The sequence below is a fragment of the Aspergillus aculeatinus genome, assembly GCF_003184765.1.
Source record: "Aspergillus aculeatinus CBS 121060 unplaced genomic scaffold BO66scaffold_58, whole genome shotgun sequence".
In the NCBI taxonomy this organism is placed as follows: domain Eukaryota; kingdom Fungi; phylum Ascomycota; class Eurotiomycetes; order Eurotiales; family Aspergillaceae; genus Aspergillus; species Aspergillus aculeatinus.
In genome coordinates, this window is record NW_020291527.1 from 115,262 (window position 1) to 137,441 (window position 22,180).

General features: G+C 52.6%; 5 protein-coding genes across 5 annotated transcripts; 2 read left to right on the top strand and 3 right to left on the bottom strand.

The window, feature by feature from the left end:
- Positions 1–77: 77 nt before the first annotated feature.
- On the top strand, positions 78–1,145 carry BO66DRAFT_196876 (uncharacterized protein). The gene has a single exon (XM_025642498.1). It carries the CDS (start codon positions 500–502, stop codon positions 1,100–1,102), a length of 603 nt encoding a protein of 200 aa, XP_025499592.1. The 5' UTR covers positions 78–499; the 3' UTR covers positions 1,103–1,145.
- On the bottom strand, positions 787–3,377 carry BO66DRAFT_358336 (putative UV radiation resistance protein (UVRAG)). Its single transcript, XM_025644928.1, has 2 exons — positions 3,075–3,377; positions 787–3,005 (listed from the first exon to the last, which is right to left on the bottom strand). Exons 1-2 carry the CDS (start codon positions 3,126–3,128, stop codon positions 1,188–1,190), a joined length of 1,872 nt encoding a protein of 623 aa, XP_025499593.1. The 5' UTR covers positions 3,129–3,377; the 3' UTR covers positions 787–1,187.
- A 104-nt stretch (positions 3,378–3,481) lies between these two features.
- On the top strand, positions 3,482–5,104 carry BO66DRAFT_431770 (mitochondrial 54S ribosomal protein mL67; the record flags this gene model as incomplete). Its single annotated transcript, XM_025650606.1, has 2 exons — positions 3,482–4,152; positions 4,298–5,104. The coding sequence occupies exons 1-2, from the start codon at positions 3,838–3,840 to the stop codon at positions 5,102–5,104; spliced, it is 1,122 nt and encodes a 373-aa protein (XP_025499594.1). The 5' UTR covers positions 3,482–3,837.
- Positions 5,105–5,897: 793 nt separating this feature from the next.
- On the bottom strand, positions 5,898–7,665 carry ptcG (type 2C protein phosphatase PTC1; the record flags this gene model as incomplete). Its single annotated transcript, XM_025644161.1, has 2 exons — positions 5,898–6,335; positions 6,394–7,665. 2 exons carry the CDS (start codon positions 7,663–7,665, stop codon positions 5,898–5,900), a joined length of 1,710 nt encoding a protein of 569 aa, XP_025499595.1.
- Positions 7,666–9,410: 1,745 nt separating this feature from the next.
- BO66DRAFT_414874 (peptidyl-prolyl cis-trans isomerase) lies at positions 9,411–21,045 on the bottom strand (the record flags this gene model as incomplete). The annotated part of the gene is made up of 5 exons (XM_025649500.1): positions 9,411–9,921; positions 9,993–11,212; positions 18,854–19,095; positions 19,155–20,837; positions 20,931–21,045. 5 exons carry the CDS (start codon positions 21,043–21,045, stop codon positions 9,411–9,413), a joined length of 3,771 nt encoding a protein of 1,256 aa, XP_025499596.1.
- Between the last annotated feature and the right edge of the window lie 1,135 nt (positions 21,046–22,180).

A 22,180-nucleotide genomic window follows, 5' to 3' on the forward strand; every position in this document is an offset into this window, starting at 1 on the left:
AAAGCGGTGGGGGGACAAAATAATATTAAGGCAAGACGCAAGACGGGGGGGGGGGAAGAGAGAGAGTAAGGCCGGGAACAGCAATAAGCAACAGAAAGAACCAGCAGCAGCAGCAGCAGCAGCAGCAGCACAACCGTTTGTTGTGGTCTTTCCGGCCCCAGGCAGCAGTGAAGCAACCTTTCCTTTGCTTTTCCCTTATCTCTCTCTCTCTTTAGTCCGGCAGTGCTCTCTATTCTTCACAACAACCCAACCCACACACACACCCACTCACTCACTTTCCCTCGGAAAGTTTACCTTAGTCTCCCTCCAGAGACCGCGAAGGAAAGGAAAAGAAGCAAGTGGAGATACGACCAACCTCTCAAAATGCGGAGAGTGTTTGTGAGAGAGAGAGAGAGAGAGAGAGAATGGAGAAAAAAAAGAAAATCAAGTTTCAACCATTGAACAACACACTAATTGTCCTTTCTACCAAGAATAGTAGCAACATTCATCACATCAACTTATGCCTTTCAAGATGCACCACTACCACCACAACCACTCAATCACAACTTCTTGGACCAACACCACCCGGACAGTTCTTCCGTCAGCTGAGAAATGCGGGGTAAAAACAAATCGCCAGCCTCTGACTGAATGCTGGCTTATATCTGTTATCAATCGTAATCCTAATAAACTCCGGGCTATTCCTCGTCAGAATCACGGGATCCAGTCCAGAATTCCCCCGATCAGGAAAACCAGCGGTGACGACCAAGGTATACGTATACTTTCACGGCTGCATCGCATGTCAATAGTCTTTCATATCCTACAGATACAGTGGGGACCCATAACGTCCAAACGGATAAAATATGTACAATACACTAAGCAACCAACCCATCACGAATACAGCTGGGAGGTGAGAAAGCAACAACCGACCTCAGCTGTGCAATGGCTGGCTGCGATAAGGCGGATCAAGGGAACGAACACCCCCGGTCACAGTCACGCTAATCCAAGTAATGCAGCAACTCTCCAATGGAATTCATCCGATAGAAGAAAAACCAAAAGAAAAAAGAGAAGAGAAAAGACGAAACAAAATCATGTCTTACGCCAACAAAGTAGAAATATTAGATAATATGCGCCGCCCACCACCCCCAGATTCTTAAAAAGGACCAAGCATTCACTCCAGAGTCAATGCTGGCGGGCCACTTGCGCTCTGCTCAGGCGACCGAAGAAGCAGCCGTGTCGGGGAAGCTAGGGATGGCCGTCGTCGCCGGTTTGGTCCTATCAATCACCAAACTCCCGTTCATCTTGGGAGCGGGACTCATCACCGCCTTGCGAGATACGACCGACTCGCGCGTCGCCACACTCTCTTCGCTGCCGCGTCGAGACATGCTGGGAGTCAATCGTCCCGGGAGAAGCCCACGGATGCCTCCCGCCTTGCGGGCCGGAATCTCCGACGTGCCGGCCGTGAGCACGTAGAGCAGATATTTGAGATTCGGAAGGGTATGTCGGATGTCCAGGACGCGTAGACCCTGTACATTCAGCAAGAACTCGATGTCCTTGTTCAGCAGAAACACGCCGTACTCGAATCGGTACTGCACGCTGGCTGGGTGGAGGGGGAAGGTCCTCTGGGGCAGCGATGCAGACACCGGGTCCTGAATGAACGAGCGCGACAGATACGGGTTGATCGCGTATGGGATCGGGGTCGAGAGATAGAAGGATAGAAGGTAGACCAGGTGGGCGGTATATCCAAGGGCCGCCGCCACCTCGTCGCGGTCGACGTCGGTAAAATCCGAGTTGGGTAAAGCCAGGCCCGCGATGGTGAAGGCAAGTGGCTTGTTGGGAATGGGCTCGATCGGGTAGACCGTCAGCAAGTCCTCCGAGATACGCCGGATCTGACCCTTCGAGTCCTCAGTGTTCTTATCCAGTAGCCTGGCACTTGAGCCCAGTTTCGATTGCGCATCGGGAAGGTGGCTCCTGGCCCTGGCCTGGACATCACGCCCATGCTCCATGGCCTCTCTTCTGGTCTTGATGCTATTAACCAATTCATCCCTACGCCTTGCAGCACTGTGGAGATGCCGGCGCTCGGTAGCAATGGCATGCTTGGTGACTGCGAGTTTATTCCGAGCCTGCGAGAGATTCCCGGCGGCGGCCACCCCGCGTTGTTTCCTGTCGAGGATCGAGTTGATCTGCGCCTCAATCCGGTCCCTGGTGGTGAGCGCATCTTGGATGCACTCATCCAGATTGGCCAGTTTCATGAGCGCCTCGTACGACGAGGTCGACATCGCCGCGCCATCTGCCGTTTTGGAGTAGTGTACGGGCACAGCAGCCAGGACCGGTGGGAGATCGGTCAAATTCGTGTACACACCGTCGGCAAAGTGGAAGAGGACGGAGTTCACCGGCAGCGGCTGATGGAAGCTATCCAGCGACTTCCCCAGGAACTGGAGTGACTGCAAGCATAAACGCAGTTCCACCAGCAGCACAAAGTCCCCCATTGCTTGGGTCTTGGCCCAGAGCTTGACAGTCAGATGATCCCGTCGTGACACTGACGGGCCGCACATGTTGAGATCGAAAGACCGGAAGCTAGGGTTCGTAGCATGCTCGACCGGTTCGCTCACGTAGACCGGCTCCTCGACGCCGTCGCAGTGGAGGGAGAACCAGGTATCGGCCATGCGACTGCTTGTAATCTCTTCCAGCTTCGTCTGTCTCGCGCGAGGATTGGGAGCATTCCACGGCATGGTGTTCCTCCGATGCCATTGTCGTAATGGGGGGCCTGCGGGTGGTGGTGGTGGTGTTGCTGCTGCCTGCTTATGACTCCCGGAACGATGGTTGGTGGTTGCCGACGACTTCAGATCGGTAAAGGAGCGCGACGGGTGCAGGGAATGATTGACATCGGCGATCGGGACTTTGGAAGGCGACTGCAATGAATTGGGTACATCTTCGTCATCGATGGGTTTCCCGCGAGGTTTGGTCGGCGGTGGTGTGACGACGAGGTTGCGGACGGAGATGCTCTGGAGATGTCGCAGCTTGCGATTCTAGACAGACGGTAATCAGTTGTCTGGCCCGAGGATAGACACAATCAACATGACACGGCCAGAAGGTACCAGAGGAAAATGCCAAGGTCTTTCACGGCGACCGCCTGCATTGTCATCGGCCATCGCGGGCAGGTCAAAGAGAAAGCAAGGCAAGCTTAGCTGTCGCACTGCGAAGGCAGTATTGGCCCGATCATCCTAGACAAGGACGGAGTAGGGGAAGCAAGAAGGATCAGATGAAATGACGACAATTGGAATTGGGTATCTAGCAAAGCAAAACCAACTAGCTTCTTAGAGCGACAGTCAACAGAGAGAGAAAGAGAGGCAGAGAAGGAGTCAAAGAATTAAGTATCGCAAACGACGTAATGTGTCGAGGTGGGGGGGGGGGGGGGGAAAGTAAAGTAGGGAAGCTGATCGCACGCCGCAGCGATTGATGCAAGCAGTTGGAGGGAGTGCAGCAAAGCAAACACAAGTACTCCCCGTAAGCTAGGCTGACCCGTCCGTCAGTTGGTGGTCCAGAAAAGGCGGGCGGAATCGACCGCCCCGTTCGGGGAAACCGTCGAAAAATTGATCCGCCTTTCCTGGCCGATCTCCAAACTTGCAACTTGCCTATTCGACTTTCCCGGGTGTGAGAGAGCCTCACCCACTTCCACCTCTACACCCATTCCACCCAATTCCTCCTCTATCGGATCCCGGGAATATCTGATAGAGTGAAGAGAGACCACAACCACAACCCTACCGATCCATCTACCTCTTCCCCCGACCCGGAGCACCAGAAAAGCAACAAAGTCAACCCAACCCAACACACACACCCACCGCGCAAACCCCGGCCGCAATGGCCACGCCAGCCACCCAAGCCGCCGTCCCCAAGCGCGGCACGATGAAGAAGATCCTGCAACCGATCCAGAAGGTCCTGGACCCGACCAAGATGGGCACATGGAACGTGGTGCGTCGGCCCCCGATCGACGAGCACACCGTCATCCAGGGACGGCGCCGCGACCGGTTCTCGAATGCCTTCAAGACACACCAGGTGTTGGAGGGGACGCGGTTACGCAAGGCCCTGAACGCCCTGACCCACGGCAAGAACATCTTCGTCTATCACAACATGCGGACCAACCAGGTGGTGTACTCGTTGACGAGATATTTGGATGTGAGCACAAACCTCCCGAACCCACAACTTTCCCGAAGCATCAAACATGAAAAAAACAAAAAGAGAGACAACAAGAATTATTCCCCCTCTTCTTCAGAATAGCACACACTGACACACACTCTCTTCTCTGTTACCTCTACATTAGAAAAACAGTGTCCTCCGCCAATTGGTCTACCACGGCAAGAAGACGGTGCCGGCGACCCTGCGCAAAGACATGTGGGTCCCCTACTACAGCGTGCACTTCACGAGCGCGCAGCTCGGCTTGCGGGCCTACCACCTGCTGCGCGAGTTCGCGATGCAGCGGCAGCTGGCCCCGCCGCGCGAGATGGTCACCATCACGGAGGAGTGGCTGGCGCAGAAGCGGCCGCGCGACCCGCACAAGGCCGAGGAGTTCGACAAGGAGTGGGCCGACAAGAAGGGGTGGCTGATGAAGCCCAAGGACCGCGCCCGCGTCGTCATGAACCAGAAGGCCACCTCCGTCGCCGACGTCGCCGCCGTCCTCGACATCCAGGCCGAGGAGATCGCCAACGGCTTCGCCAGCGGCCAGCGCGGCTACCTCGGCAAGGCCGCCCGCCGCCGCCGCCGCCAGGCCCGCGTCAAGGAGGCCGCCGTCGCCGCCCGCCAGGCCGCCCGCGTCGCCGACTTCGAGAAGGTCCTGAGCAAGCCCCAGATCGACTACAAGATCCAGGAGGTCGTCGAGGACGACCCCGCCACCGCCGCCCTGCTGCAGGCCGAGAACGGCGTCAAGATCCTCTGGACCGATCTCCACGATGCCCAGTTCGCCGCCCAGTGGCCCGACCGCGTCCGCCACGGCGAGTTGGATCTCACCCGCGACCATGTCATGCCCGGCCAGAAGCGCATCCACAGCGGCGATATCGAGATCCTGGCCGACAACGCCTTCAAGGAGAAGGGCGTCGAGGCCGAGGCCGACGCCGTCCCTGAGAAGAACTAAGCACCTCGCGGGATCTTTCCTTTTCTTTTGTACTTGATGGCTTCCTCAATGTGGGTGTGTGTGTGTGTCGATATACATACTTGCGAAATAACCGCCCTGTTCTTCTACATGATACAAAATGTATTTTTAGATTTTAGTTTTTTTCTCTCTCTCCCTGTTCGAGGAGATGATGCAATGGCGTTTAGCACACAAACACTCAATTGGAATTGGTTCAATATTTCATCCATTACCCAGACGGATGAAAAGCTAAACGACGAGACGTCTGCGGAGGAGGCTTGATTCATGCATCTTCTGTTTCAGACCTGCGGATCAAATATACATCGATATGTAGCGTACAAGAGTACCAGCTGATAATTCAAGTTCAAGTCAAGTGGCACAGCTGGTCTGTCCTCGTTTTCCGCGTTCACGGCGAAGCCAAGGGAGTCCAAGGCCCTAGATGTCAAATCAGACGGAAAGAAGCGATTTGGAGCGAAGGTGGAAATCGCTGGAGGGGATCCAGTGGTAGTAGAAAGTGGTGGAAAACGAAGGCAAAAAGCAGGCAGGATTGGGGACGGGTTGTCGCGGCACCTTTCCCTGGCCCAGTGTGAGAAGAATAAAACAACAAAGTAGGAAGCCCGCGATCGACACCAGAGACGCATGGTTAGAAAGAAGATGGAAAGTCAAAAGTGGAAGAGTGGAGCAGAAGCGAAAAAGAACTCCTTTGTAGCGAGAAAACGGGCCGGGTTGAAGAGCCCAGTCCTTCTATCGACTTTAAGTAGAACAATACACAGCGTCGGGGTTCACTCCAGAGTACTTATGCAGTTGGGTTCCTGGGTTCAGGCACTTTCAACTTATCCGCAATCGCGGCACCGCTGTCTTCCTTCATGGCTGGTGCAGGCTCGGGCTGCTCATTCGCCATCTTCTCGAGGATTTCTTCCTGGACTTTCTCAGCCTTCTCCGGATTGTCCGTAATTCCCGCTTTGGCCATACTCTTTCGAGCTGACTCAACGATCTTGTCAGCCTCGCTGACACCGTGCTCAGTTTCCTGATCGCCTTCGACGCCGATGGGCTCAGCGGTGCGGTTGACCACATCCTTGACACGTTCCGTATCGAAGCGAATGACCATGCAAGAAAGATTGTCAGTGCTGAAACGTGCAAGCGCGTGATCAACCAAGATCTTAGACGCTTCTTGGGCATCGGGCACATTCCGAATGAGGTCGACAGCCTCCTGGTCACTGCACACATCCCAAAGCTAGAAATTACTCTATCAGCAACACTATGACGAATAGTCTGGTGAATGGAAGACTTACCCCATCGCAGGCCAGGATGATGAACTCGTCCGACTCTGGCTGGATAACAGTCTCTGTGGTGTACGGATGTCCAGTCACGAGATCCTTGAGGTACGCATCGCCCAAAGCTCTGGTCACAGCGAGAACACCATTAACGCGATTGTTCAGGATCAATCCTCCGGCGTTTGCTATCCGCTTTCCTTCGTTCTCGTCGCTGCCCTTGTGATCGTAAGACAGACGAAGTGCCTTGCCATTGCGACACAAAATAATGCGTGCATCCCCAACGTTGGCAGTGTAGAGGACGCGCTGACGAGCCGCCTTCTCCTGTAGTTTGGGAAGTGCTCCAGAGACGGCAGCCTGGGTAGGAGTATCGCCCGCTTCATCGGAATCTGTATCGGCCTTGGCAGCGGCGGCGGCGGCGGATGCGAGGGCAGATGACCCCGTGGCAGAATGCGAGCTGGGCACTCGGTCTTCCCATCTCAACAGCGCAATAACAGCAGTACATCCACTGTTCTTCAAGGGCAGCTTTTCCAGCTGTTGATCAACGCTAGTAAATGTCTGATCGAGAAGCTCCGGAACGGGTGTGCTAGGATTTTTGCGCATTACATCTTCGAGGATCAGATGCAGCTTCTTTCCGCACCACTCAGCAGCAAATGTGCCTGCATGTCCGTCAAAGATGGCAAAGTATCCATTGTCGGTTTCAACCACGCTGGTTGATTTCTCGGATGTGGGAGAAGTGCCAGTAGGAATGGTTATCGCTTTCGTGCCTGTTTCACCCTGGGCTGAGAGTGCGGGAGTCCCCAGGAAGTTGTACAAATAGGCATGGGTATCTTCCATAGTCCGGCGACATTTTCGATTGCGGTCCTCGGTGACGCCGACTCTGAATGACGAGCGTGCAGTGGGATGCGATTCACCAGCCGAGTTATTCAATGACCCTTGAGGAACGCTCAAGGCAGGGTCCATGCTCCCAAACTTCGCCAGGCCAGGCTGCTCTTGAATGGTATAGTTGAAGGAATTCTCACGTGGACTGCTTGACAGGCTGAAGGAGTTCTTGGCGCTGGTGAAGAATGAGGCAGCTTTCGTGACCGTGCTACTGCGGCGCTTCTTCTCACTGCCAGGGCCCTGATCCTCACTTGTCCTCCGTGTGAAGAAGCCACCTGGCGGAGAGAATCTCTTGGGGGTGACGCTGGAATCCTCGGTGCGAATGCTTAGAGGCGGCGTGTCAATAGCACCGGAGCGGGCAATTGTTGTGTCGGATCTATCTTTGGGTGGGCTCGAGGAGCCACTGAACATTCGGTTCAGCAACCCACCCTGGCTAGAAAAACTTCGGCGCTTACTTCCTGCCAGCTTGATTGTATTTCTGAAGATATTTGGGGAGGATGGGGGAAGGGGGGTTTAAAAAGAATGGGGTGGGGGGGGGGGGGGTGTTGAAAGGGGGAGAAAGGGGGTTAGAGGGGGGATTTGGGGAGGGGGGGGGGGGGGGGGGGGGGGGGGGGGGAAAGAAGGGGGGGGGGGGGGGGGGGGGGGGGTTGTTGAAAGGGAGAAGAAGTGGCTTAGAAGGGTGATTTGCGGAGGCGGCGGCGGCGGCGCGCGGGGAGGGGGGGAAAAGCAGAGGGCAAAGCCTTGGGTCCAAAGCCGGCGGAGACTGACGTAGGATGCGAGAGAGTTGAGTTGCGGCGGAAGCGAGGGAATAGAGCTGAGTAACCTGTAGACGTCAGTGCTTGGGATCAGTAAACAATCGACCCTAAGTAGAAGCTCATGGATGACCACTAATCCCCAAAAACGATGGTTCTCAGCTAGCAATGCAGAATAAATGACTTTCGTGGTCCAACAACAACACCAGATGGAAGAGCATGTACAGTGTGTGCTATGGGGGGGGGGGGGAAAGAGTACGCCCGTTGGGCAAACATCATTACAACAGCTAATAGGAATGAAACACGGGGCTGGAAGAGGAGAGTCTCGGTGATTAAGACATGTCTGAAATTATACTGAGTAGTATATCCATTCCAGCGTCACGGGCTCGTTTGTAGACCACCCCCACTGCGCGCTCCGGAGACTTGGAAGGGTGGGAGAGACAACACGACAAATTGAAATTTGATATTGAAAAGTGGATCAAGAATTACTCACGAGGAACAGGTGATAAGAAAGCAATCCACAAGGATGGGATGGGGGGGAACTGGAGGTAAAGGTAAAGTAGTTAAGAAGAGGAAGAGGAAGAGAAGGAGTGGTGGTGGTTGGAGGGGAGGATGTGGTGGTATGGTCGGAGTTAATATTGAGTAGTAAGGAAATAATTAGCTGGGCCGGGGAATCGGCAGTGGCAGTAACTAATGAGTAGGTTACTAGTAGTAGTAAAGTTGTAGTGAGGCGGCGGGCGGCGGGATCGTAGGGGGTTTATTATTAGCACTGAGCTACAAAGACTACTGGGTAACTTATAGGTACTAGGTATAGTACAGTACTTAATGTGCTAGGTTGCTAGTCTGGCCTGCCCGTGCTGCATGGAGCCCAGTCACTGGCAGCAGTTCCTTCCTTCCTTCCTTCCTTTGCGTGCTTCTCTTCTATTTCCATTTCCATCACCACTAAAACCGATCGGGGGAAAGCGGGCAGGAGGGGGGGAGCACTAAATTGGGGAAGCGGTCAAGGGACATCGGGCAAAATAACGTGACCCTGGAATTGTGGAGACACGCCGGCGATGACGACGACGAGCTTCGGTCTTGGCACCTGGCCATTTCGGCACTGAAAGTCCGCTTACATACGTGAGGTCAAGTAGTTAAAGAGACAGCAAAGACAACAGCATCATGGTGACACATGCTGGATAAGTTAACTAACTACGCCACTCAACCGATGCTTATGTACAATTTCTCTAGTGACCTGACTACTAAGGTATCTTCGCATAATGCCCAATCGAGAACCAGAGTTTGTATACAATCACTAACGTACAACTACTAGGTACTGAGTAACAACATCATGCCATAGTGGTTTTGTACAGACCATAGTAAATGGTACTATGTAGAACCCTAAACTTCAGGACATGCCAAATCTCAATCCCATGAGCTGAAATCTCCGAATCCCCCAGCGCCTCTCATCTTCTTCCGCACCGGTTCCGGCTCAGGCTCATCATCCACATACTCCACAATCTCGTCCTCCTCCTGGCCCGCCCGTTCGGCCAGGGCGGCCTTGAGGTATTTCCCTACACCGGCCGAGCCCTCCTCTGCAGAACCACCTCCGGCACCACGAACCCTTTTCCCTGTCCAGGTCACACGATCGTCGTCCTCACGGCGTGCATTCTGTTCCTCCTCCGCCGGATCGGTGATGTGACCCTTGGCCTTGGCCTCCTCCGCCTGCTTCTGCTTCAGGAATTCCTCAAAGGGGTCCACGAAGATGGTCACATCGGTGATGCGGATGTCCGGGGTGGGTCGGTTGGTGGTGGAGTTGGTGGGGTGTGTCTCAAGTTTGTTCAAGGTCGGGGACGATGGGGTCGGGTCGTCGATGACATGACCGAAGATGGTGTGTTTGTTGTTCAGGTGAGGCAGGGCGCGATAGGCAATGAAACTGGTGGCGTGCAGGTCAGCGGTAAGGTTGAGGAAGTCGGTGACGCCGATGTGGTGCCTAAAATCACTTACAATTGACTGCTGTTCGTGTTCTTGCCCTTGTTGGCCATGCTGAGCGTGCCTCGAGAGTCGTGCTTCAGAGGCCCCTCGAACTCATCGTTGAAATACTTGCCCCAGATACTCTCGCCTCCGCGTCCAGTCCCGGATGGATCACCACCTTGGATCATGAAGCCCTTGATATTGCGATGGAAGGTGACATCCCTGTAGTAACCCTTCTTGGCGAGCTTGATGAAATTCCACACGGCTTTGGGTGCATATTCCGTGTGCAGTTCCAGGTTGATGTCCCCAGACGTAGTCGAGATGCGCGCATAGCCCTTGTGCTTGACGCGACCCCTCTTCAGCATGTATTCCTCGTCCGAAAGCAGTGCGAGGTCGGCGGACGTGTGCGGGGTCATCCCCGTGCTCGTGAACGAGGCAGCAGCCAACCCCGTCGTATGCCGTGCGGCATTATAGGGAGTTGCTTTCCCAGCAACCGGCTTCTTAGCCTGCGACAAGGCACCAACAGACCCAGGTCCAGCCCCAGTCTTGGACACAGAGGCAGCAGCCGCACCAGCGACGCCCGCGCGCTGTGCCCTCTCCGAGCGGGCCTTGGCCACTGCTTCCCTTGCTTTCAGGATCTTGGCCGAACTGCCCAGAGCGTTGGCATTGACATTGTTAGCGGGGTCCTCTCGTTCCCGGATCTGCTCCTCGGTCAACCCGCTCTCGCCTTCCTTGATGTAGTTGAACGAGCTGAGGTTCCGCGATTCGATGTTCTGCGGGTCCTGCAGCGTGATGATGTCCTTCCGGGTGAACTCTTCATCCGTAACCAAATCCTTCCACAGCTTGCCCTTTATATTCAGCCGCTCGACCGTATCCCACGCGAAGACATTCCCTGTCGGCCGCAGCGCGACGATGTGTGTGTTGTCGGTGAAAACCTTGTAGGTTACGGGATCGACGTATTCGCCGGCCTCGTTCTTGGCCAGGTTGAGCTTGATGAGATCGGAGTTCTTGAGGGGCGCCCCATTCACCGGGTTCGTGCCGTGCTTCTTGATCCAGGGGAGGATGTTGGTCAGGTCGAAAATTGTGCCCTCGTGGGTGCACACCGGATGCGCGTACGGTTGGAGGGAGAGCGAGCAGAAGTTGAAGGGCAGGCGCTTGAAACTATTATCGACTCCGCCGCGTTTCGCGCGCGTGACGCCCGCTCCGGCGCTGGCGGAGAAGGCATCCTCCGACGCCCATTCTGAATGCGTGATCTGTGGAAGACTTTTGGGTCAGCCCAACCGCAAATGCGATAAGAGATTAGGAACGCGCGAAAGCGCAGACTGGGATTGAGGTAGAGGGCGAAGACAGCGTACATATAATTTATCCGTTCCTATATTCTGTTAGCAAGCTCTCAGTCTGAGCGGGTTTCAGGGATGGAGTCGAATGAGGCTTACCTTTACCCATCGTTGCGACAAAAGCTCCCAAGAATTTGTGACAGCGCCAGCTCTCCTCCGCGGGTTTGGTTTGTCGCCGCTCTCCAAGAGATGATGTATTCGGGTGACCGAGACTAACCTATTTTGGTTAGATTATGCTGTGAAATCTATACTGTACAGCAATTGTTTACTTCTCGTGCTCTGTACTCCGTACTTACTCTGGTGTATATACATGCCCATTGGTGGTGCCCAAGGACACAGCAGGCATCGGATTTTACAGTGCACATATCGATAGGATGATTTGTCTGTAATGACAAGCAGAAATTTGCGATGTACCACTACCACCGGCATATGCCAGAACCACTTCACCCTATTGTTACCTCTCACAAAACATGGACATGCAAAGATAAATCGTAGAAAAGTCCACACTTTCTCCATAATTCCCTGGCTTCATTGCTCGAATAAGATCCGGTAGCGCCACAAAAAATCCCTCTATATCACTCTTTAAATTCCTTGACACAAAGTAACCCATGCATTTCCACATGCACCTCCGCGAGTATAGCTCCTTCCACCAACGGTCAAAGGATATCTTCATCGACCACCCGCAAATGCGATGATTATTTCGCCTGTCATAATTGTCTTGGCCTTCGACTTCAAGCTCTATGAGGCGAGACTGGGCGCACAGCTGGTGGTTGCGAGTGGTATCCGGCGGATATCAACGTTATGTGGACCGCACAAAGCAGACTAATCGCGATAGATAGCCCCTCTGACTCCGGAACCAGAGGGAGTTGATTGCGCTTCGAAATTGAGAGTTGGACGAGTCCGTCGACCGATCAATGATTCAGCCATGACTATTCACCATGTGAGCGCATATCGGCAAGTATGCAACAGGATGCGCGGCTGAGGTCTCAGTAGGTCTGATGCTTGACGGGGATGACAAGGATGGCAAGATCTGGAGTTAGGTAGCATTAGACATAAAAAACTATTCTGGGGGCAAGCTAGGCGCTCGCCTCGTGAGATGGCGAAGACATAACGCGGCACTAGTGCAAGGGCTTACATACATAGATTGAGGTCCTTGTGTATAGCAAGCTGGGAGGTGGTCTGGCCTTAACTCAGAAGCGTGGAGTGAGCACGCAGGTGCGTGTGTCGAACGAACCCCGAGTGATCCCGAATGGCGATGAGGCGGTAATGGTTCACTCCAATGCAACAGTGCTTAGTGGTATCAGGCAGCAGCAGTCCAAGCCACGCCCCCGACATCGTCATGAAGGATAGACCGATATGGTAACGAGCCTGTCGATAGGTATAAGGTACCTAGTGAGACAGTCTCCCTGGATTAGGCTCCCGCTGGCAAAGGCTGCATTGGAACAGCCACCAGGCTCTTGGGATAGAAAAGTCGGTGTCTCCAGGCATCATAGGCCAAATTCTCCGGCATACTATTTCGGGGTCGACCTACAGATTAGTAGTTAGCGATGCCCCAGAGATGGAGCAGACAAAGTATGGGTTTATCGAGGTAGTATGTAGACGAAGATGATGGAGCCTCGGGTTGCCTGGCAAACGCGATACTCGTTTGGGAAAGAAAGTCGGCTCACTGCACTGGCAACCAGCACTAAGTAACGAACTCCCATCCATGATAGTATCAACAACATCGAATTGCGGTGGGCAAGCCCATCCGCTAGTCACTGTTTGTTGTGCAACCAAACCACCAAACGTCTCTTCAACTCCAGCACGTGAACTCTCATCTTCCGACCACCCTCTTCTGTGCATCTCAAGCCAAATTACTTCCCAATTCTCTGCATCCAGTTCATCCATCCATCAAATATGGCAGAGAAATCGGTTGCAGAGGAATTAGTTGATGTCAAGTCAACACCTCGTCTTGAGTTGAAAAAGTATTCTGAGAGTCAGGATCACCTTTGCTTGGGATTGCCGGAGCCCGTCCGTCGCTCGCAGGCATTAATCTACTACATTGACAACGACAAATGGTGGATCACAGTGACTCTGCTAGGCCCCGTCGCTAAACTTCTTGAAAATGTCGCCATGCAGCAGCAGCAGCAAGCTTCAAAGCGTGAGCGACGCGAATTCTTCCAGAGCTTCGTCCAACAGCTGAACTACAAGTCGCTCCCTCTCCTAGCCAACACCGTGACTGAGATCATACTGGGCGAGGATGAGACGGATGAAAGTACCGCAACGCCGGGACTAGGAGTTGAGGTCGAAGTGGACACTACCACGAACATGACGGAGACGAAGGGCGACGCCAATTCGACGTTCTTAAGATGCAGAATTCAGGAAGACCCTCTTAGAGTCGTCTATCCTTCGTGCGACGAGTTTCCTTCCTTCCGCAGGATCAACTATGAGGAGCTTACGAAGGGTGCGAACATCACAGACTATGTATACTGGGTCAGCAACGGTGGGGCCCAGTATGTCATCAAGAAGGTCAACCGTCTTATATACTGGCCCGGCGATACCGAAGTCATCTGCAAGGAGCTGGAAAATCTTGAGTATTTCGCAGGTGTCCCAAACATTGCACAGGCGGCAGGGGTCGCGGTCTCTATGAACCCTTACCAGACATCGACTACAGGCGAGAAACAACTAGTGATAGTTGGAATCCTGCTCGAGGCATATCCTGGTGGATCTCTACAGCAAATCCTTACGGAGCGTCGTGTCGCAGAGTACTGCTGGCAGAAATGGACTGTTCAAATTGGAACTGCATTGGAGTGCTTTCACAAGGCTAAGAAAACTCATATGGACCTAAAACCTTCTAATATTGTTCTCGATAAGGAGGGCAATGCTGTGCTTATCGACATTAGCGGTATAGGAGGGTTCACTTGGGAGTGGTGTGCACCAGCGGTCTTGGCGGAAGACAGAACTTTGCCCTTTGAGCATACATTTGAAGAGCGCCAATTCAACGACATTTGGGCTTATGGGAGGATTATCTCTGAGATTGCATCACAGGCAGGAGATGGCCCGTATGTGGAGACGTTGCACCGGGTTGTGGACACTTTAATGGTGGAAGATATCGGGACACAGACGAGTTTGTCGAGTGCGCTGTCGCAGCTCAAGGATGCTGACAATCAAACGGGGTGTGGCCATGCGTTTGTAGCATAAATTTGTATAAGCTCTCCATACTCATCCTCAGGAGTTACCTTCGCGGCTGGCAAGACGGAAGAGAGTCATTGATCTCCAGAAAGAAGGGTCATGCGGATAATGCACCCATATGTACTGTACAAGGATAGTAACTGTTTGACAACACAAGACGTTGCGGGGCTTGTCTACTTGCCACCAGATTTTTACCAGAGATAAGATAAACAGAGAAGAATCGAAGAACAACGCTATACAGCAGCCAGTCCAAAAGTCATGCTTATGGTAGTCACAAGCACAAACAGCAATGATATCATGAACCTAGGGACCATGGTGTGCGAAGTTTGTCACCCCGTTCATAGTCTCCGAGTCGAAGTTCCTGTGCTCCTATTAGTATCACCTGCATGCATGACAAGGCATCGATTAACTCACTTCTGAAGAGAAGCCAGCGAATCGCTGCGACAAAGCGATGTGTTGATAGACATTAACGGCATTACCCTCAGCAGTTCTTTCCCAAAGATAGGGCCTAGTTCCCAAAAATATCGTCAGAAATCATGGGTTTCTGCTGGTACTACATCAATTCAACGCACAAATGAAGCAAATCTCAAGGGAGAGCTAAAGAAGAGTAACGAAGGCAATAAATAGAAGGGGTAGTGACTAGAAGGGAGATCCTACCCATAAAAGCCTCGGGTGCTCGGAGTCTTGGAGGAAGAACCACTGCTTTGGGTGTTGTCTGCAGAGCTTGTACCGCTGGTAGAGCCGAATGCCCCGAGTCCATGGGGTGGAGACCCGAAAAGGCTCGTGCCGGACTTTCTTCCGGGGGAGTTCGAGGTAGAGCGATCAGGAATAGCGGTAGAAATATTGGTAGAACCTAGGATCCCGAACCCAGGGAATGGAGCTCCAAATAGAGTCTTGCCGGATTTTGTACCTGGGGACTTTGTTGTAGAATGATCAGAAGTAGCCGTGGGGTCTGTCTCCGTACTGAATATAGTGCCCTTGGGAAGGGATATATTGGGGCTCGGAGCTGTTTCAGGGGTCACAGAAAATGTAGACTTATTTTGAGTTGGGACGAATGATGCTGCACTATCTGAAATGGAGCATTGCGGAGTAGATCCGGTACCAAATAAGCTGCCAGGAGAAGGGTCCCGTGTTTGTTTAGAGGCTGCGGAAGAACGGCTAAAATCCGAGATAGAGGGTTTGGCCTGCTCAATATCATAGGATGCCCTAGTAAATGGGTTAGCACTTGGCTGCGCTGAAGCTATCCAAATGATTAGTGATATTTGCGGCAATTCAGCCTACACACTTACAAGAAGGACCATTTTTCTTTGAGTCCTCGCATTTGTCAGTGCTTCTGAAAGGAATCGAAGTTTTGGCACCAGATAGAGGGCTCTGCGCTTAATTATATCCCAAGTCAGTTCATGCATGCCGTGTCCTGGTGAAGAGAATCTTACTGAAAACCATGGGTTTTGATAGCGTTGGCATCTGTGTGCTGAAAAGGCGGAGTGTGCTTAAGCCTTCTTGCAATTTGCGCAGCTCTTCAGACAAGCGCTTTCGCTCTTGCTCAACCGAGGATGGTTCACTGGCGAGATCTTGAATCCTCTCATCGTTTAAGTTGTTAATAGTCTGGGCTGTGAAAATGGTTTCCAGGGGGGCGAGCAAGCAGTTCTCGATGCCAAGGATCGCAACGTTATCCACAAAGGTCACTATAGCGTTCTAGAAGAACTCAGATAAGTTGTTAGGAAGGTAGATATGCGGTTCAAGTTGGCAGATGTCACTAACATCATAGTACGCTTGCATCTGATCAATGATTTCCGCCGCAACGAACTCATTCCCCTCTGTTTCTGAACCTGTAGTAGCTTTTTTGAAGTCATTCAAAGTAAAGGAGGCATCCGCAGAAGCATTCTTTGACATCAACAGTCTTTGCTCTAGTGCTTTGAACTGGCGGTCAACTCGGGATTTTTGGATCTTAGAAAGAAAGCTCTTTCCTACAGGCAGAGGGTGTCTGCGTTTCGTGTAAGCTGTCAATTCGGTTAGCTTCGCCAGGAGGGATTCTTTCATCTTGTCGAGTTCCGGATCGATAAGAGACGTGGCTATCAACGAATATGTGTGCTCGGTCGTGAGGTGTTGCAGGACAGAATGGATAAAATATCTCACTACCGACCAAGCGTGCATCATATGCTCACGAGCAATTTCCTCCCAAGGTCTGGCCTGGTCACGGAACAGATCTCCGACAAGCAATTGATTGGCACTTCCGGGCAGCTCGATACCTCGTTTTCGACGCGCTTGGCTGTTGAGTTCGAGCTCAAGAGATTCGCGGCTGACGCATGAGTATTCCCAGTCTTTCATATAGAGTTTGGCACTCAACGCTGCGATGTCTGAACGTGATAGTATCTGATTCCAACTATGTATAATAGTGCGTCGCTTGCCCCTGATACTCATGGCCTCAGCGAAGCACTCATTCAGTTCTCTAATCATCGCCCGGAGGCGGCGATCATCCTGGTCCATGAGAATATACTCTGGCCCGTCTTCGAAGAACCTGTCTGAATACATGCCGTTCAATGCCTGGCCTGTAATCTTTCCGAAGCCGGTACTTATACCGAGAAGGAAGCCTCGCTGTTGCTGCAGGCTTGAACGAGCCTCCCCAAGCGTCGTGAGTCTGCTCTGCCGAATCTCGATTTTCTTTCGGGCATCTGTGAGCAACTCGGGAAGATTTCGGCGAATGTGTTTGAACAATATGTTGCTCAGCCGACGACGAAGCCCATCTATGCCAACGTTTTCACGAGGGATTGAGGCCCACCGGCCCTGTTCAAAGAACGCAGCTTCTTTTTCGTCTCGAGCATCATCTGATGCATCTCTCGTCTCAAACGAACGATTGCGTAACGCATGCCAGCCAAGCTGCAAGGATACTTTATCATTTCTGAGGAACTGTAAGTATGTATCGTCCTCTTCTGAACTGGGCTCCAGGACGTCCGGCTGGGTAATGATACCAAGCGTTCGCTCTCGTTGCGGGTCAAACTTTCGGGCCATGTCCAGGACCTCCTGTAGATGGTAGTCGGCCTTCGCCGTGATGACCGCCATAATGATGCTGCGGGTGCTCTTCATGTATCTCTCGGTGATGCCCCGGACGATGCTGATGCCCTTGCGGCCTTGGTCCTGGCTGGTTGAGTAGTACAGGCCTGGCAGGTCCACCAACGTCAGCTCGGGCTTGTCTGGGCCAGAAATTTCCACCTTGAGCACGTCATCACTGAAACCGGCGTTCACGGATTCCGTAATTTCCATGCACTCCTTGGCTTTCTCGATCAGTGATGGAAGGTCGTCGCCATTGGAGAATGCCTCCGCGGTGAATCCGCGGAGTCTCTGTCTCTCCTCTTCCTTCGTACGCGATGGACCTGGTTCGATGGAGACGTTGATACTACTTGACGGTCGCCGGCGGAGAGTGACTTCGGTCGCGAACCGCGTGCACACATTACTCTTGGCTGGGAATCGAACGCGTGAGATGGCCTCCAGGACCGAACTCTTGCCGCTGGATTGATTGCCACAGACAATCAGCTGGGGCAGCTCCACCAGGGCCCCAACGCCGATGGTGCGCAGCTCATCGATGACATCCAGAACTCGAGATTGCTCTGACTGCAGCTGGCGCATTGCTTGGTCGGCCGGTGATGATGTGGTGTTCGACGACATGATGCTGGTGATAAGGTGGTCTTCTTAGGCCCAGGCTCGATAGGATAGGGGAGGCTCGAAGAGTCAAGTAGGATGAACTGATGGCACAGAAGTCTACTTCAGGAAAGAGGAGATCACACCTAACAAGGACTCGGGTCGAGTAGGAGTTGCAGTGGGAAGTGAATGAAGACCATGTGCGAAAGAAGCGTAGCGCATGCGCTAGAAAACCACCCCTGGCAAGACTGTCGACTAGACGCTCTTCCATAAGCGCTGGCCACGAACCTCGTCAGCGCCATGATAGAGATTAAAAATGTGAAAGCCTCTATTTGAGATGATTGAGTCTCCAACCTTAAAGCTGCGTTGAGATTTGATACTACTGTTGGAGTTGAGATAACGTACCTGCCATGGTCGGCAGGTGTAGCCGGCACACCACAAGGCTGATAACTTCATAGTAATTAATGTTTTTTAAAACATACCGAACATAGAGACAATGCGGGTCAAAGAATAACAATGATCGTCATGATATGGGTTCCATTGCTAAATCTACAGCACTATAATACAAAGCCGCCGTCGACTATTCGGTTTCAAGAGGTCACGTCTCATGGTATTCTCGCCCCCCCCCCTCATCATCATCAATCACAACGCAAGTACCTGATCTCTTCTTCAATCTCCCACTCCCTAGAAAACGCCGTAAGACTTTTTGGGTCATAGAATCATCACATGCATGCAAAGCCTGCTTTACACAGGAGGTGGCTGGTAGCGTAGCGGCACCACCCATCGGTTGCCAAAGTCAATTCCGTGGCGTCGTCGACTGCCATATTTCCTCCACACAATCTGAGGGATTCCAATGTCTGCTACCGAGAGATTCCATGATAGTCCTTCTCCCGAAAGCAAGGCGTTGACGATACCAGTCTTTGGAGCGCCTAGGCAAACCACTGACTTAGCATTGACGCAGACTCGACCGCCTTCCACCACCGTCGCTTCGCCTGTATCATATTAGAGACCAGCCGCAATTTTAATCAATCTTCAAGGAAGAAAGACTCACCACTAATGGCAGAAAGACCGGAGGGGACGTCCACAGACAAGACTTCAAGATTACTCCTGTTGGCCCATGAAATCATTTCGAAGGCTACTGCTTGATCGTCTGTGCGAAGGTCCTCAAAGGCAATGTGAATACCAAACAGTGCATCGACCACCAAGTCGGGAGCAAACTCGGAGGTTGTCAGTCGGGCTGAGAGATCTTCCCACCGATGCACTCGACCGCCGATCTTCTTGAACACGTCGAGTTGCTTGCGGCAATTCTCTAACAGCTCGTTTTCGTGCTCAATTCCCAGCATACAGACGGTGACACGGTGACCCCTGTTACGCAGATGGCGAGCAGCGGATATAGCCCGTGCTCCAGTCCGGTGATTGCCTGTGAGTATAAGCATTGTGGGGGCGGCCGCATCACTAGTCAGAAGGCCGACGGCGGCTTCCGCAATGCCTCGCCCAGTGTTTTCTGTTATCATGTCCTCGGTGAGGCCGAGCTCCGCGACCGCAATCTGCTCAACCTCAAGAGTCTGGAGCGGACTCACGGTTGGACAGCTTCTGTTGGTAGTCGTGAGGCGCAGAGAGGCACCAGGCACACCGGGGCCGCTTATCGGCGATGCTGAGACGTGAGTTTTATTCGGGCGTGGGCTGGTGGTTCGAGACGTGCTCAATTGACTGCGACCAAGCGAGTTGACCTGTGCAGGGACCAATGGCTGTCCGAGAATAGCACTGCCTTTGCGAGACGGTGGCGCCCTGGAAGACAGTGTGCGCTCACGTCCTGAGTAGGTTCCGCTGCTAAGCTTCGCGTCGCTCGGGACGTGATCAGTAAGCTCCTCCTCACTCTCCTCAAGACTGTCGAGAACGTTTTCCGTCCAATGCAGGTTTCTCCCACCGTTCGTTCCGGGCTTCGGTCTTCTGTTGAAACTGACCAAGCGTTCCTCATCGGCGGTAGTGTCGTCATTACGAATCTCCTCAAAAACCCGTCTTTTGTCGAACTTGGAAAGATTGCTCTGAAAATCAAACTCGCCCAATTCCTGAATATCCGTGGCGTCTTCTGTCGCCCAGCCATTCGGGTCCTCAGCATAACTGGCTCTGCCCTTCTTCTTCCGCCGCTGCTTGTTGCGTGTCTCCGCGAGTTGTGGGTGCGAGGGCTCGGTAAAGGCTGTCTGGCGCCAGCCCCTGGTCTTCGGGTTTGTATTGGCTGCTCCATCGTGTTCGTTGACAACTTTGGAGACCTTAGGCGCACCACCGCGACGATTGGTCTTGGGTCCGTAGTGTAAGCTCTGTTGCAAAGGGGGTGCAGTTTGTGTCGCGATTCCGCTCTCGGGTGGGGCCTTGTTCACATCTAGCTCAAGGTTGCTGAATGGTTCATTAAGAACAGCAGCCTGATCACGGACGACTTGCTGCGATAGCTGAGGATGTTGGGAGCTCGAAGGTGCCGCTGCCTCTGGGCTCTGGTCGACTGGTTTCGAGGGAGGTTTCGAGAAACTCAGAATCGCTGGGTCCACGAAAGGCTGTGGCGCTGATGGCGCGGGTGGCGCAAAAGTAGCACCCACTGCCTCCTTGTGAGAAAAGGGAGCAAGGGGGACAGGGGGCTGCTGGGCAGTGGGCTGGCCTGATGGTGCTATTGAGAGGTCCGCAATATCCGGAGCGTCGACGGAGTAGGACGGAAGTGGGTGACCGATCCACGATAGCTTGACTGAGAAGTGGTAATCATGTTGATTAGCGATAATTCTTGGTCAAGCCTGGAGAAACTGTTCAAAAAGATGTGTTGAAGAATTGCTCTACCTACCATTCCGTAGAATTAGACGCTGGCCGATGACATTGGCCACTTCTCCTTGCACAGTTGCATTTGGTGGCGTTCGCAGAGTCACCAGCACATCGTAGCCGATAAATTCAGACGCCATGGTCAGTAGATGAGCAGGCAAAGACCAAGCATGCTACGGGGCCAGATGAGAACAGAACGGGCACAACGAGAGAGACTTCAATGACATGGACAGTGAAATGAAACGAGAGAGGAATGGTCAGCTTCGCTGTTACAGCTTCGGAGGGTGGACGTCACGTGTCAGTCCGGTCCTTTTTATCGATAAGGTGCGGTGGGGGAAAAAAGAGGGAAGCTGCAGCACCTTACCTACTGAGTTACGGTGGGCTACTCGTGCCAATTTGCAATAACCCCAATTCTGCCGACAATACTGTTTAATCTTTCCAAGCTGCCTAGGTTAAATAAAATCACATAACTACAAGTTACATTAGAATTATTAGGGTTATTAGGGTCTTCGGGTATCTTAGGCCGAAGGTATTGTTATATTAGGGTCCTTTATTAGGGAATCTTATATATAATTTTTACATTAGGATTAGTTTAGAAGAAAGGCGGTTAATAAAGCGGTGAACACATGTTACCCTTTACTATATAGAGAAATACTATGGAAATTGGGTTATTGCAAATTGGCACGAGTAGCTTGCCGTACTGAGTAGTACGCTCGGCAACGATCTATATTCTACACATATATGATCCGACCTGGAGTCTTCTCGGGTCTCTCTTTTGATAAATTCCTTTTATGACTCTATGAAGCAGGCAAGGTGCTTGAGATCCTGGCTTTACTAGAAAGTTACTAACGGTGATCTTCCCCCCCCCCCCCCCCCCCCCCCCCCCCCCTTATCTACTTTGTAGCAAGGGAGGTAGAGATTCGAAAGGTCTAGACTCAGCACTAAGCAACGATCCTTCCCCACAACTTCGGACAACGGCTTTCAAACCACTCCAACCGATCCTATTCTATGTTGTGCTGCGGCGTGTTGTTGATATCCAGCAACGTCTCATTAATGAGCAGCAAGATCTCATTACAGAGACGCAACGACATCGAACTGAGACATCGAGAAAGGCCGGCTCCCCTACAAGCCTCCCTTGGTGCTTAGCAGCAGAAACCCAAATCCGTGCATGGAGTCCCTATAGATGCGAAGAACAGCATTTACTCACCCAAAGAAAAACCCGGCACGTTTTCGCCGACTAAGAAGAGGAACTTCGGCGATTGCTGGTGCAAAATG

Bases quoted from the DNA above. Each gene is read 5' to 3' on its own strand.
- BO66DRAFT_196876 (XM_025642498.1), top strand. From the start codon at position 500: ATGCCTTTCAAGATGCACCACTACCACCACAACCACTCAATCACAACT.
- BO66DRAFT_358336 (XM_025644928.1), bottom strand. From the start codon at position 3,128: ATGGCCGATGACAATGCAGGCGGTCGCCGTGAAAGACCTTGGCATTTT. The intron at 3,006-3,074 runs GTACCTTCTGGC...CCGTCTGTCTAG, and splicing joins GACCTTGGCATTTTCCTCTG to AATCGCAAGCTGCGACATCT.